Raw genomic sequence first — 16,189 nt, 5'->3', positions numbered from 1 at the left:
CCACTGAAATTCCCTAATTACCACATTGAGTCCCCCAAATTTGTCACTAACAAAACATTAAAAATTCAGAAATAACAGCCATTATCTTCAATATGTAAATTATATATTTGTGGCAATATTTTTAATACCTCTGTATAAAAAAATAAAATACAAAAAAAGAAAAGGTTATCAATTTTACATCAAGTGTGCCAATTTAAACCAAGGATGAAGAAATATCTGTAACAGTCGTCATTTGTTCTAAGCTTTGGAGCAGGGCCATCCAATAGAGTTTTCTACAATGATGGAAACATTCTAAATCTGTGCTGTCTGAAATGATAGCCACTGGTCACATGTGGATATTGAGCACTTGTAATATGGCTGGTGCAACTGATGAGCTGAATTTTAAAATTTTATTTAATTTTAATTAATTTAAACAGCCACATGTGAATGGTGGCTATGGTTATTAGTGTAGTTAGAGGTGTGTGTTTTTTGATGGATTGAGCAAAAGAGAGGAAACAAGATTTACATATAATTTTCCATAAGGAGAATTTGATCACAAGTGTCTTCCTGTTCTTGAGAATATTTATTTAATGGTGGGGAAAACAGTAGATGTAATTGGTTAATATTTAGATGGAGAACATGTGAAGTTCTCTAATTACAGGACAGCTGTACTGTCTGTGACTGAGAGAGCTGCCCAGCAGAGGTCCCAGCTGGGGGATTCTAAGCACAATAAAGGCAGCATAACGCTATAGAGGGTGTATTTTATTATCATATCTCTGGATTATTCACAGACTATAATTAGTAATAATCATAAAGTGGGGAAGTCAGCGTGAGAATTGATACTCTTCTCAGTATATATATCTTCACAAAGCTTTCTAAGAAAATTCAATCACACTGAATATTGGAAGATAAAAAAAAAAAAAACAACTAAAGAGGACTGGGTATTACCATTTAAGAGGACCAATAACTTTAGAGCTAGCAAGACTCCTAGAAATTATGTAGTCCAACAGGCTAATTTTTCAGATAAGGAAACTGAAGCTAAAAAAAAGATGAAGCCCCAAAGGCAAATAATTAGGGATAGAGCCAGGACTGGAAACTTAGGGCTTCTGACTCCTCTCTAGTGTATTTTGTGTATATTTTTATTTATAACCTTGCCTCTACAAAAATAATGCTTTATATTTAACTTGTCTATACAAATTACAAATGGATCAAAATATAGACTGGCTCATTACCTTTAGCATTTGAACATTTCGACATCGTGATTTCTTTCTCTTCAGTTAAAGCTTCATTTTCATCTACTCCAGGAAATATGATCCTCTGTGGAATGTAGCAGTCACCTCCTATGACAATAACTTACTGTCAGTGGCAATGATGGCAGAAAATTGTGCAAAACTATCTTTTAATACAGGATAATCCCCCCCTAAAATACCCCTTTTGCACAGTTTTATGTAAATACTTCAGTGATACCATCACCATCTCTATACATATCATATATGTTTCGATTAATACATGTATATATATATATATATATATATATATACGTGTGTGTGAAAATACAGTATGTACACTTACAGATAATTGGAAGAAAATTCACACAGTCAACACAATTTTCCATATAACAATCTTTACCACACTTTAGAGATACTCAGAGTAAATATAATTTATCTTCCACACAATATCTTCAGATATATGAAAGCAGTTTTTATGTTCCTTAAAGATCTTCTATATTCCAGGATAAATATCCATAGTTGCTTTAAATATTACTTAAATACTTAATTTCAGATCCTTCACCATACAAGTTACCCTTTCTTAACATAAAATATTTGTTTCAAGTAACCTTGTTTAAAAATGATGCCCAACTTCCCTGGTGGCGCAGTGGTTGAGAGTCCGCCTGCCAATGCAGGGGACACGGGCTCGTGCCCCGGTCTGGGAAGATCCCACATGCCGCAGAACGGCTGGGCCCGTGAGCCATGGCCGCTGAGCCTGCGCGTCCAGAGCCTGTGCTCCGCAACGGGAGAGGCCACAACAGTGAGAGGCCCTCATACCGCAAAAAAAAAAAAAAAATGATGCCCAAATGTGAACTACCCTGTGAAGAAATCAGTGGAACTAGTATAATAATAGATGACATTTATGGAGCATCATTCTATAAGTTATACACTCTACTGAGTATTTTAAATGACTTATCACATTTAATTATTTTCCTATACTACTCCTAATAATTCAATGTAAGTTTACCTTAGCTATTCGGTAGCTGACACATGTTACTGAATTATATTGAAACCTTGTGGCCAACAAAAACATTTTTTTTTCCCTCACAATATATATCATGTCAGGTCTTTCCCAACTTGAAGAGAGCCTACCGGTAATGTCTTGGACTTAAATACAAGAGATTTTGTTTATCACAGTTTGAGTTTACCTTGTTAGATCTGGCTCATTGTTCCAGCATACTAACTTCCAGTCATCTGTAAATTTTATAAACACGTCTCTATACATCTAGTCATTCAATTGTTTAAACGTAAAATCATTTATTCTACAAATATTTACGGAGTGCACATCATGTGCCAGACATTCTACTAGAGATTCGTCCAGAGCAATTTATTATACACAATTCCTGACCTCAAGGAGTTTATCCAAAGCCAATGAATAAAATGCTAAAAAGATGTTGATGAAACAAATCAGTTATGAGAGAGAAAATTCAGACTCATTTATTATATGGTGACATACTCAGAATCAATCAGTAATAAACTAATTCACCTCCATTTTCAAAAGCAGCAGTGTCAGTCCTTGCTTTCCTATCCAGTGATGCTTTTATCTCACCTTGCCTTTCAAATAGGCTGAATTTTGTTGGAACTGTCAGACTGTCCCCTAGGAAAAAAAAAAATCACTCCAGGAACCATTAGGCGTTTACCTAAGTTTATTATAGAATTTATGATGACAGTAAAAAGCCTAAAAGTTAATGGAAATATTGTTTGCACAGTGATTTGATGAACAATAAATTTATAATTATACAAATTTTAAGCCAATTTATAATTAGGAGGAAAGCAGAAGGCAAGTTTATTTTCCTATGTGGATAATGTATCAAGTGGCGGTTAAAAAAGTTAAGCAATCTGACTCTATAGTGTATGTATATTTAGTTTATTTGATGTGCTTTTCATATAATGAATTTTGTAATATTTGTTTTGTTTTCATCTACTAACCATGAACAAAGTAAAAAGTATTAGGGTCAACTACTGATTAAAAAAATGCTAATTATACTGATAATTAATTCTCACCATTTCCTTATACATCTCTAGCTAATTTTCTCTGAAAATAAAATATTAAAAGGAGAATAAAAGAGCTATGACAATCTGATACAACTTGTGATTCTGGACTGGATTCTAAACCAGGGAAAAAACTTCATTTTGTTATAAAGGACATTGATGGCACAATTGGTGAAATTTTTTTTAAAAAGTCTTTAAATAATATTGAATCAGTAGTAATTTCCTGATATTGATATTTATACTGCATTTGGGTGAGAGTTATGTAGGGGCATCATGCCTGCAACTAACTCTCAAACAATTTGAAAAAAATAACAACAATGTGTGTGTTGAGAGAGAGAGGGAGAGAGAGTGAAAAATCAAATGTGTAAAATGCTAACATTTGGGGAAATCTGGGTAAAGGGTATTCATTAGTTAACTGAAATTATTTAAAAATAAAAAGCTTTTTAAAACCATAATATAAAGCAAAAATGCATATAATTGTCTTTAAAATCTGCCATTTTTAATAGTCATTGCTAATGTGTATGTTGTTGTTTTGTTATTGTCTTAATTTTTCTTGTCTCCATAATTCAAGAAATCTGTCCTTTACTAGATGGCTCCCATTTATCAGCTAGATCTCTTCGATTGTTCTACCATCTGATGGCATGTTGCTGCCACCTACTGCCATATGTTTAAATAGTTTGCCACACATATGTACTTGCAAGACAGGCACTCTACTTTTTATCCTATACTCATATTGATCCTGGGAGACTTTGCCAACTATCTCTTTTTTTTTTTTTTTTTTAAAGAGGAGAAAAGAATTCAGGTCTCTCCTGCTCCTGCAAAACTTGTTTTTCAGCTCATCCCAAGGGCAAGAAATCTACTTAAACTCATGGAATCCATGGATTTTTTTCTCAGAGTTCCTTTCTTTTTTTTTTTTTTGAATTTTATTTAATTTATTTTTTTATACAGCAGATACTTATTAGTCATCAATTTTATACACATTAGTGTATACATGTCAATCCCAATCGCCCGATTCAGCACACCACCACACACACCCATCCGCGGCTTCCCTCCCTTGGTGTCCATACGTTTGTTCTCTACATCTGTGTCTCAATTTCTGCCCTGCAAACTGGTTCATCTGCACTATTTTTCTAGGTTCCACATATATGCGTTAATATATGATTTTTGTTTTTCTCTTTCTGACTTACTTCACTCTGTATGACAGTCTCTAGATCCATCCACATCTCAACAAATGACCCAATATCATTCCTATTTATGGCTGAGTCATATTCCATTGTATATATGTACCACATCTTTATCCATTTGTCTGTCAATGGGCATATAGGTTGCTTCCATGACCTGGCTATTGTAAAGAGTGCTGCAATGAACATTGTGGTGCATGTGTCTTTTTGAATTATGGTTTTCTCTGGGTATATGCCCAGTAGTGGGATTGCTGGATCATATGGTGATTCTATTTTTAGTGTTTTAAGGAACCTCCATACTGTTCTCCATAGTGGCTGTATCAATTTACATTCCCACCAACAGTGCAAGAGGGTTCCCTTTTCTCCACACCCTCTCCAGCATTTGTCGTTTGTAGATTTTCTGATGATGCCCATTCTAACGGGTGTGAGGTGATACCTCACTGTAGTTTTGATTTGCATTTCTCTAATAATTAGTGATGTTGAGCAGCTTTCATGTGCTTCTTGGCCATCTGTATGTCTTCTTTGGAGAAATGTCTACTTAGGTCTTCTGCCCATTTTTGGATTGGGTTGTTTGCTTTTTTAATATTGAGCTGCATGAGCTGTTTATATATTTTGGAGATTAATCCTTTGTTGATTCGTTTGCAAATATTTTCTCCCATTCTGAGGGTTGTCTTTGTGTCTTGTTTATGGTTTCCTTTTCTGTGCAAAAGCTTTGAAGTTTCACTAGGTCTCATTTGTTTAGTTTTGTTTTTATTTCCATTACTCTAGGAGGTGGATCAAAAAAGATCTTGCTGTGATTTATGTCAGAGAGTGTTCTTCCTATGTTTTCCTCTAAGAGTTTTATAGTGTCCGGTCTAAGATTTAGGTCTCTAATCCATTTTGAGTTTATTTTTCTGTATGGTGTTAGGGAGTGTTCTAATTTCACTCTTTTACATGTAGCTGTCCAGTTTTCCCAGCACCACTTATTAAAGGGGCTGTCTTTTCTACATTGTATATTCTTGCCTCCTTTGTCATAGATTAGTTGACCGTAGGTGCGTGAGTTTATCTCTGTGCTTTCTATTTGTTCCATTGATCTATGTTTCTGTTTTTGTGCCAGTACCATATTGTCTTGATTACTATAGCTTTGTAGTACAGTCTGAAGTCAGGGAGTCTGATTCCTCCAGCTCCGTTTTTTTCCCTCAAGACTGCTTTGGCTATTTGGGGTCTTTTGTGTCTCCATACAAATTTTAAGATATTTTGGTTCTAGTTCTGTAAAAAATATCATTGGTAATTTGATAGGGATTGTACTGAATCTGTAGGTTGCTTTCGGTAGTATAGTCATTTTCACAATATTGATTCTCCCAGTCCAAGAACATGGTACATCTGTATATCTGTTTGTATCATCTTTAATTTCTTTCATCACTGTCTCATAGTTTTCTGCATACAGGTCTTTTGTCTCCCTAGGTAGGTTTATTCCTAGGTATTTTATTCTATTTGTTTCAGTGGTAAATGAGAGTGTTTCCTTAATTTCTCTGTCAGATTTTTCATCATTACTGTATAGGAATGCAAGAGATTTCTGTGCATTAATTTTGTATCCTGCTAATTTACTAAATTCATTGATTAGCTCTAGTAGTTTTCTGGTGGCGTTTTTAGGGCTCTATATGTATAGTATCATGTCATCTGCAAACAGTAACAGTTTTACTTCTTCTTTTCCAATTCATATTCCTTTTATTTCTTTTTCTTCTCTGAATGCTGTGGCTAGGACTTCCAAAACTATGTTGAATAACAGTGGTGAGAGTGGACATCCTTGTCTTGTTCCTGATCTTAGAGGAAAGACTTTCAGTTTTTCACCATTGAGAATGATGTTTGCTGTGGGTTTGTCATGTATGGCCTTTATTATGTTGAGGTAGGTTCCCTCTATGCCCACTTTCTGGAGAGTTTTTATCATAAAAGGGTGTGGAATTTTGTCCAAAGCTTTTTCTGCATCTATTGAGATGATCATATGGTTTTTATTCTTCAGTTTGTTAATATGGTGTATCACATTGATTGATTTGCATATATTGAAGAATCCTTGCATCCCTGGGATAAATCCCACTTGATCATGGTGTATGATCCTTTTAATGTGTTGTTGGATTCTGTTTGCTAGTATTTTGTTGAGAATTTTTGCAGCTATATTCATCAGTGATACTGGTCTGTAATTTTCTTTTTTATAGTATCTTTGTCTGGTTCCGGTGTAAGGGTGATGGTGGCCTCATAGAATGAGTTTGAGAGTGTTCCTTCCTCTGCAATTTTTGGGAAGAGTTTGAGAAGGATGGGTGTTAGCTCTTCTCTAAATGTTTGATAGAATTCCCCTGTGAAGCCATCTGGTCCTGGACTTCTGTTTGTTGGAAGATTTTTAATCACAGTTTCAATATCATTACTTGTGATTGGTCTGTTCATGTTTTCTATTTCTTCCTGGTTCAGTCTTGGAAGGTTATAACTTTCTAAGAATTTGTCCATTTCTTCCAGGTTGTCCATTTTATTGGCATAGAGTTGCTTATAGTCGTCTCTTGGGATGCTTTGTATTTCTGTGGTGTCTGTTGTAACTTCTCTTTTTTCATTTCTAATTTTATTGATTTGAGTCCTCTCCCTCTTTTTCTTGATGAGTCTGGCTAATGGTTTATCAATTTTGTTTATCTTCTCAAAGCACCAGCTTTTAGTTTTATTGATCTTTGCTATTGTTTTCTTTGTGTCTATTTCATTGATTTCTGCTCTGATCTTTATGATTTCCTTACTTCTGCTAACTTTGAGTTTTGTTTGCTCTACTTTCTCTACTTCCTTTAAGTGTAAAGGTTAGATTGTTTACTTGAGATTTTTCTTGTTTCTTGAGGTAGGCTTGCATACCTATAACCGTCCCTCTTAGAACTGCTTTTGCTGCATCCCATAGGTGTTGGATAGTCCTGTTTTCATTGTCATTTGTTTCTAGGTATTTTTTGATTTCCTCTTTGATTTCTTCAGTGATATCTTGGTTATTTAGTAATGTATTGTTTGGCCTCCATGTGTTTGTGTTTTTTACATTTTTTTCCCTGTAATTCATTTCTAATCTCATAGCGTGTGGTCAGAAAAGACACTTGATATGATTTCAATTTTCTTAAATTTACTGAGGCTTGATTTGTGACCCAAGATGTGATCCATCCTGGAGAATGTTCTGTGCGCACATGAGAAGAAAGTGTAATCTGCTGTTTTTGGATGGAATGTCCTATAAATATCATTAAGCCTATCTGGTGTATTGTGTCATTTAAAGCTTGTGTTTCCTTATTAATTTTCTGTCTGGATGATCTGTCCATTGGTGAAATGAGGTGTTTAAGTCCCCCACTATTATTGTGTTACTCTCGATTTCCTCTTTTATAGCTGTTAGCAGTTGCCGTATGTATTGAGGTGCTCCTACGTTGGGTGCATATATGTTTCTAATTGTTATATCTTCTTCTTGAATTGATCCCTTGATCATTATGTAGTGTCCTTCCTTGTCTCTTGTAACATTCTTTATTTTAAAGTCTATTTTATCTGATATGAGTATTGCTACTCCAGCTTTCTTTTGGTTTCCATTTGCATGGCATATCTTTTTCCATCCCCTCACTTTCAGTCTGTATGTGTCCCTAGGTCTGAAGTGGGTCTCTTTTAGACAGCATATATATGGGTCTTGTTTTTGTATCCATTCAGCAAGCCTGTGTCTTTTGGTTGGAACATTAAATGTGAATTGAATCCATTCACATTTAAGGTAATTATCGATATGTATGTTCCTATTACCATTTTCTTAATTTGGGGGGGGGGGTTGTTTTTGTAGGTCCTTTTCTTCTCTTGTGTTTCCCACTTAGAGAAGTTCCTTTAGCATTTGTTGTAGAGCTGGTTTGGTGGTGCTGAATTCTCTTAGCTTTTGCTTGTGTGTAAATCTTTTGATTTCTCCATGGAATCTGAATGAGATCCTTGCTGGGTAGAGTAATCTTGGTTGGAGGTTCTTCCCTTTCATCACTTTCAGTATATCAAGCCACTCTCTTCTGGCTTGTAGAGTTTCTGCTGAGAAATCAGCTGTTAACCTTATGGGAGTTTCCTTATATGTTATTTGTTGTTTTTCCGTTGCTACTTTCAATAATTTTTCTTTGTCTTTAATTTTTGCCAGTTTGATTACTATGTGTCTCAGCGTGTTTCTCCTTGGGTTTATCCTGTATGGGACTCTCTGCACTTCCTGGTCTTGGGTGGCTATTTCCTTTCCCATGTTAGGGAAGTTTTCGACTATAATCTCTTCAAATATTTTTTCTGGTTCTTTCTCTCTCTCTTCTCCTCCTGGGACCCCTATAATGTGAATGTTGTTGCGTTTAATGCTGTCCCAGAGGTCTCTTAGACTGTCTTCATTTCTTTTCATTCTTTTTTCTTTACTCTGTTGCGCAGCATTGAATTCCACCATTCTGTCTTCCAGGTCACTTATCCGTTCTTCTGCCTCAGTTATTCTGCTATTGATTCCTTCTAATGTAGTTTTCATTTCAGTTATTGCACTGTTCATCTCTGTTTGTTTGTTTTTTAATTCTTCTAAGTCTTTGTTAAACATTTCTTGCATCTTCTCGATCTTTGCCTTCATTCTTTTTCCGAGGTCCTGGATCATCTTCACTATCATTATTCTGAATTATTTTTCTGGAAGGTTACCTATCTCTACTTCATTTAGTTGTTTTTCTGGGGTTTTATCTTGTTCCTTCATCTGGTACATAGCCATCTGCCTTTTCATCTTGTCTACCTTTCTGTGAATGTGGTTTTGTTCCACAGGCTGCAGGATTGTAATTCTTCTGGCTTCTCATGAGTTCCTTGTTTTATATGCAGAAAATAACGTTCTTCTTATCTTGCCTTCAAGGGCAAGATGTTCACCAACAGAAAAGTCAGATTCACCAGAACATAAGATCCATAAGATGCACAGCTTTGGAATTATTCCCCTGCTTTGCCCTTGAAATTGGCTGGTACACAGGAGGCACTCATTCAATGAACAAACACCCTTGTTCTGCTGCTAACGTTGTTCTATGATCTCCCTTTTGTCCTTCTAGGGCTAAGTTGTCCCTTCTACTTATAAAGAAAAATCTACACCTGTTTCACAGGGAGATTTATTTTCATAGCCAAATAAAATGGTAAAACCAAATTATTTACAGAATTATTGCATGGGGTGTGTAGTGCTACCATGTGTTTATTAAGTCTATTCATTCTGTGGTTCCTCTGGAAATACAATTACATTAATAGCAGCTTTTCATATTAAATTTAGGTCATCCAATAAAATCACTTCCTTCTCACTCTCAATTCTGATGTATTATCATTTGCCTTCAGTGCATACTTTACTAAATAATTCACAGCCTATCATACCAAGTACCTCTTATTCATCACCTTGAAATGCTTCCTTTTCATTCCTTACCTTCCTGCAATTCACTTCCATTTTCCAAAGGCTTTTCTAACTCTTTTTCCACTGTAGAGGCTATGCTTTTAGATGATAAAATATCTGGAGGAGTATGAAATCTGTAGTATTCACCTAATCTCCCACAAGAAAATTAACAGTTAGTGTACGTCTCACATCAAATATTAGAAAATCCACAAATGTTTGATTCCTTACCAGATTTATAACACATCTCCTTTATTGCTCTTTTTTCTTCAATTTCTTCAGGTGTCTTTGTCCATAAACTAGAAGCATCTATAGGATATATATTTTTTAAGTTAAATTGTCCCAAAACCAAATAATCTGAAAATGTATAAACCACAATGAAACATCCCATACATTGTTCTCATGAATGGATTACTGTTTTAAAAAACATTTAAAATCAATAATTTGCACATTGTCAAATGTTTCTCATTGCTATATTTTACATTTTAGAAATAATCAGTCAAGAGGAAGGAAATGACTATACATTATGTGTCTTGAGATGAGAAGCTGCAGGTACAGATTCACATTTGAGATCATCTTTGTTTGCTTGCTTGCTTGCTTGTTTGTTTGGAGAAGGAAGATGTAAGTATGGGAGACCCAGAGCTACAGAAGAAAAGGACACATCTCCTTCCTCCTCTTCTTCCTCAAAGTTAGTTTTTAAAATTAAAGGATGGTGAATGGGTTGCAATATATCCTCCTGAGGTTTCAGGGGCTCCCAACTCTGGGACAGAGGTGCAATTCCCTCCTGAGTTTGTTTCTGTAGTAAAATACCTACAGAAAATATGTCACATTTCAATTTTTCAATGTGCCCACATCCTGTGTCTCCATGGAAAGACATATTCCAGGGTAGAGACAGACTGAGAGTTTATTTTTCCACATGCCTATCTTGTTTGTACATACTTATTGGCACTGCAGGGCTGTGATGATATGGGAGGAATAGCATGGGCTACACTGCAAAAGACCTGGGTTCTAACCTTGTTTATACTTTGGCAAGGATTACCTGGGATAATGCAGATGATAGTGCTTTATAAATTATAAACTACTCTATTGATCTCTATAACTTGAAGGATTAAATGTGAGACAGATGGATATAATCATGTAATAGATTGACACTCATGTATATCAATGTTAAGTTATATATAAATAATAAAGGTTATATAAATCAATGTTATCAATATTAAGTTATATAAAAGTAAAACAGGTTATTAGTATACCTACAAGCAACTGTGCATATTTAAACATGAGATCTGTCTTCTAGCCATCATACAACAAAAAACTTCCAATCCAAATGATAAGCATATGTGTACCCATAGAACAAATTAGAACATAATGAATTTAATATACTTAATAAAATGAAAGCTATTTTCTCACCCAAATCTGCCTTATATATTATATTATACACTTCTAATAGTTAAACAAATATGTAGAAAATACCATGAGGTTTTTGAATGTGCACTGTAAATCTGAGAAAAGGCTTACTAACCATTTTGTTCATCTTCTTCCTCCTCTTCTTCCTCAAAGTTTGTTTTTAAAACTAAGGGATGGTGAATGGGTCGTGATATATTCTCCTGAGGTTTCAGAGGTTCCTGACTCTGGGTTGGGGGTGGAATGCCTTCCTGAGTTTCTTTCTGCGGTGTGATATCTATAGAGGAAATGCAACATTTCAGTCTTTTCAAGATACACGTTTTGGTGCATGTTCAATGATCAACTGTTGTCCTCCTGATTAACTGCATATTTGTTAAAAGGTGTCTCTTCTTATTTCTGGAAAGGTTATTGAACTAACTTGCAAAAAAATATCAACATTTTGCTGGTAAGGTGTGGAAAATATGCTAATTCATAGACTTTAGATAGTAATTATAACCATGACTTGGTATATATCATACTTTGATATAAATACAAAGTGATCATAAGCATTACTGTATTCTTACATTACATCCGTGGGATAAGAATAACTTAACTAATCACATTACAATAATTTAACAAAGGCAAAGTCATATAAGACATAGCTTATAATGGCAGAGTATACGTGTTCAAAAGAGGAAAAAATCCAATGGCTGGGGCTTCCCTGGTGGCGCAGTGGTTGGGGGTCCGCCTGCCGATGCGGGGGACACGGGTTCGTGCCCCGGTCCGGGAGGATCCCGCATGCCGCGGGGTGGCTGGGCCCGTGAGCCATGGCCGCTGGGTCTGCGCGTCCGGAGCCTGTGCTCCGCAACGGGAGAGGCCGCAGCGGTGGGAGGCCCGCGTACCGCAAAAAAAAAAAAAAAAAAATCCAATGGCTGGGGGTTGATAACTTCAAAATGAGAATAATACTTTCAGATTCCTTTATTGACTCACATGGGTCAGATTGACCAAAGCTCTAGGTCATATTTAAATGTTCTGTAACCTTCAAAACTAACCAGCAAATAATAGAAAAAGCCAGTGAACACATGTATCTTCTATCATTACTTATTCAATTCTCTTGGTTTTTCAAACCAATAGTTATCAAATTTGGCTAATTATCAGAATCAAATTAAAAAATTATTCAAATCATCTTTTGGGTCTCTGTTTTTCAAATTTCTGATTCAGCAGGTCTAAATTAAAGCCTAGAAATATGATACTATTTTTAAATGCCTCAGATAATTACAAAATCAGTCAAGTTTGGAAACCATGGCCCCGAATCAATGATCATCTAGGTGGGGTCCTGGGTCATGGGAAGGCTTTCAGTGGGTTTGCCATCCCAATAATTTGAAAGCAATCTATCGTATTCCAGATCCTTAATTTCCACATCCATTTTCACCCTAAAATTAGTTTGCCTGAGAGCAAGCCTCAGTTCACAGTAGCGTTTTCTCCACTTTACAAAATAAAGCTCTACTTTACCCATGCCAAAATTTTCTATAACACATTGCCCGAAAAAGAAATCCTCCTTTACTGATTAATCAAACCACCATGAACTCATAGGGCTTTTTCCATTACCTTGGCTTATACACATTTCTACCAGCAGAAAATCATTTTGTGATAGGCAGAATAATGTTCTCCCAAAGATGTCCAAGTCTTAATCGCTGAAGCCTGTGTATACATTAGGTTATACAGGAAAGAGGAATTAAGACTGCTAATCAGCTGACCTCACAATTGGCAGATTATCCTTTATAATTCAGGTGGGCCTTTGAAAGTAAAAGAGAGATGCAGAGGAAAAGAGCCAGGAAAAGAAGTGTGACAGTGGAAGCTAAGTCAGAGTGATACAGTGTCAGAATGGATACATTGCTGACTCCGAGGTGGAGGAAGGGGGACATGAACAAAGGAATACTGAAGACCTCTAGAAACTTGAAAAGGCAAGGCAACAGATTCTCTCCCAGAAATCTCCGAAGGAATGCAGCCCTGGAGACCACCTTAATTTTAATTCAGAGAGATCTCATCAAATTCCTAAACTAGAACTACAAGACAATAAACTTGAGTTGTTGAAGTCACTTAGTTAAGGGTAAATTGTTACAACAGTAACAGAAAATGAATACACGGGGTATTAGAAAAAAGTCCTATCTGGTTGGAATGTTCTGAATTCAAATGCTTAATAGAGTATGTTGCTAGTTAAGAATTTTTGTTGAAAAATTTTGCTTGCTCCATTTCTAGACTATTGTGAAAGAATATGTCACTCTTGAAAAAAAGTCTTGTGGTGTCAATGAAAAGAGAGCACTAGTAAGAAACTGTGAAGGAAAAACATGGCTTTAAACAGAACTTTTTAGCTATTCTCAATACATATTCCCAAGACTTGTCATTAGCTTCAAAGAAAAGCTTCACTGAACATTCAAAACAATACAAGTTAAAATCACATTTTATAAAAGCTTTATTGAGATATAATTCACATACTATACGATTCCTCATTTAAATGTATAATTCAATGTTTTTTAGTATATTCAGGGAGATGTGCAACCATCACCATGATCAGTTTTAGGATATTTGATCACCCCAAAAAAGGAAACCCATACCAGTTAGCAGTTACTCTTCATGTCCACCCAATGTCCCCAGTCTTACACAAGCACTAGTGTAGTTTCTGTTTCTATGGATTTACCTATTCTGGATATTTCATATAAATGGAATTATACAATATGTGGTTCTTATACATGACTTACCGCAGTGTTTTTTATAGCCAAATTATATTTCACTGTATGCATATACCACAATTTATCCATTCATCACATGATGGACACTTCTGTTATTTCCACTTTTTTTGGTTGTTATAAATAATGTTGATATGAATATTGTTGTGCAAGTTTTTGAGAGGACATATCTCTTAGGTATATACTTAGGAGTGAATAAGTAGGACATATAGTGACTCTATGTTTGATCTTTTGAGGAACTGCCAGACTGTTTTCCAAAGCAATTGCACCATTTACATTCCTACCTGAAATGTATGAAGATTCCAATTTCTCTACATCCTCGTCAACTCTTATTATCTTTTTGATTAAACTATTCTAGTAGATGTGAGTGGCATCTCACTGTAGTTTTGATTTACATTTATCTAATGGTTAATGATGATGAGCATCTTTTCATGAGCTTATTAGCCATTTGTATATCTTTGAGAAATGTCTATTCAGAGCCTTTGTCCATTTTGTAATGGGATTGTCTTTATATTATTGAGTTGTAAGAGCTCTTTATATATTCTAGATGTGTCTCTTATCAGATGAAAGATTTGCAAATATTTTCTCCCATTCTGTAGGTTGTCTTTTCATTTTCTTGATGGTATTCTTGAAACACAAAAGTTTATAATTTTGATGAAATCCAATTCATTTTTTTCATTGATTGCTTGTTTTTCTGGTGTCATAACTGAGAGGGGTTTGAGTCACCTACAGTTTCCTATAAGAATTTTATAATTTTAGCTCATATTTAGGTCTTTAGTCTATTTTGAGTTAATTTTTATAGAGTATAAAGAAGTCTAATTTTTTTTTTATGGCTATCCAGTTTTCTTAGCACCATTTGTTGAGAATACTGTTCTTTCCCCCATTGAATGGTCTATGCACCCTTTTCAAAAATCAATTGACCAGAAATTGATTTATGGAAAGGTTTAGTTCTGGTCTCTCAATTTTATCTCATTGATCTACATATTGATTTTTATGCCAGTACCAGATGGTCTTGATTACTAGTTTTGTAGTAATTTTTACATTTCAAAATCAGTAAGTATGAGTTCTACACTTTTCTACATGTTTCTACAACGTTAAAAAGGTGAGATGATTTATTTTCCCGGTTTTGGTTAATATGAACCTTGGTAGGTAAATGTCCCTGGAAATATTTTAGGAAATATTAGGTCTACAAAAGATCAAATTATACCTTCTGAGGTACTGAAATATTTTTAGAATGAACAGATGATGCAGTAGGTTCAACACATAATTCAAATGAGCTTTGTAGTTTCCTCCAGTCTGGAAATTGAATCCTATTTCCTAGAGCTCAGACATCTGTCTGGGCAGAGAAAAAATATTTACCTTCTTAACATGAATAAATACTTTTCTGGACTTCCTGGGATAGAATTAGCCACTATGTGAAAGGTAGTACTATGTACCTATGTTTCGTGGTTGGGATTCATCAGTAAACAAAATAAAGATTCCTACTCTTACGGAATGTTCATTCTATAGGGAGGAATCAGACAACAAACAATAGATGTAGTGAAGAAATAAATTATATTTTATCTGAGAAAATAAGGGAAATGGCAAAAGAAAGCAGAGCAAGGCCAGGAAGAATGTGTAGGGAGGAAGTGGGAAGGCTGCCACATTTCAAACAGAGTATTCAGGGTAGACCTCATTAACAGATGATATTTGAGTAAGGCCTTGAAGAGGTAAAGGAGTTTACCATAAAGCTGTTGAGAGAAGGGCGTTTCATGCAAAGCCCTTGAAGCAGGAGCCTACTAGCAAGGAGAAGCAGGGAAACTGGTATGGTTGGAGCAGAGTGAGCAAGTAGAACAGCTGCAGGAGATAAATTCAGAGAGGAAACGGGGCACCACATCAAGTACAGTCATTTAGGCCTTTGTCAGGACTCTGATTTTACTCTGAATGAAATGAAAACCAATTGGAGGGGTGATGTCTGATTTATGCATAAGATTATCACTGACTGTGCTTTGAACAGACATAGAGAGGGACAAGAGTTGAAATAGGAAAACCATTTAAGCTATTGCAGTAATCCAGTCCAGAAATGATGTCGGTGTTTTGGCCCAAGGTGGGAATAGTAGAAATAGTGAGAAAAGTCAGATTTTGGATATATTAAATACAGTAGAGTTAACAGGATTTCTGTATGGATTGGATGTGGGATATGAGAGAAACAGAGTTTGAGGATGATTCAGTTGACCTGAAGGATAGAAGGATAGAACTGCCATTAAACCAAGATAGAAAGCCCATGGATAT

The 16,189-nt window shown here is 35.4% G+C and overlaps 1 protein-coding gene across 1 annotated transcript in view; it reads right to left on the bottom strand.

Moving 5' to 3' along the window:
- The window catches only part of LOC307193762 (uncharacterized protein C12orf50 homolog), a 33,389-nt gene that overhangs the window by 7,030 nt on the left and 10,170 nt on the right, over positions 1-16,189 (bottom strand). Inside the window, exons 7-11 of the mRNA XM_079936193.1 lie at positions 11,311-11,469; positions 10,020-10,097; positions 9,825-9,938; positions 2,734-2,844; positions 1,212-1,319 (exon numbers count right to left, since the gene is read on the bottom strand). Of these exons, the coding sequence (XP_079792319.1) occupies positions 1,212-1,319; positions 2,734-2,844; positions 9,825-9,938; positions 10,020-10,097; positions 11,311-11,469 (570 nt within the window). The remainder of the gene's footprint in view (positions 1-1,211; positions 1,320-2,733; positions 2,845-9,824; positions 9,939-10,019; positions 10,098-11,310; positions 11,470-16,189) is intronic.

Source organism: Stenella coeruleoalba, assembly GCF_951394435.1.
Source record: "Stenella coeruleoalba genome assembly, chromosome: 11".
Taxonomy (NCBI): Eukaryota; Metazoa; Chordata; class Mammalia; order Artiodactyla; family Delphinidae; genus Stenella; species Stenella coeruleoalba.
This window is presented reverse-complemented; position numbering and strand designations above follow the sequence as displayed.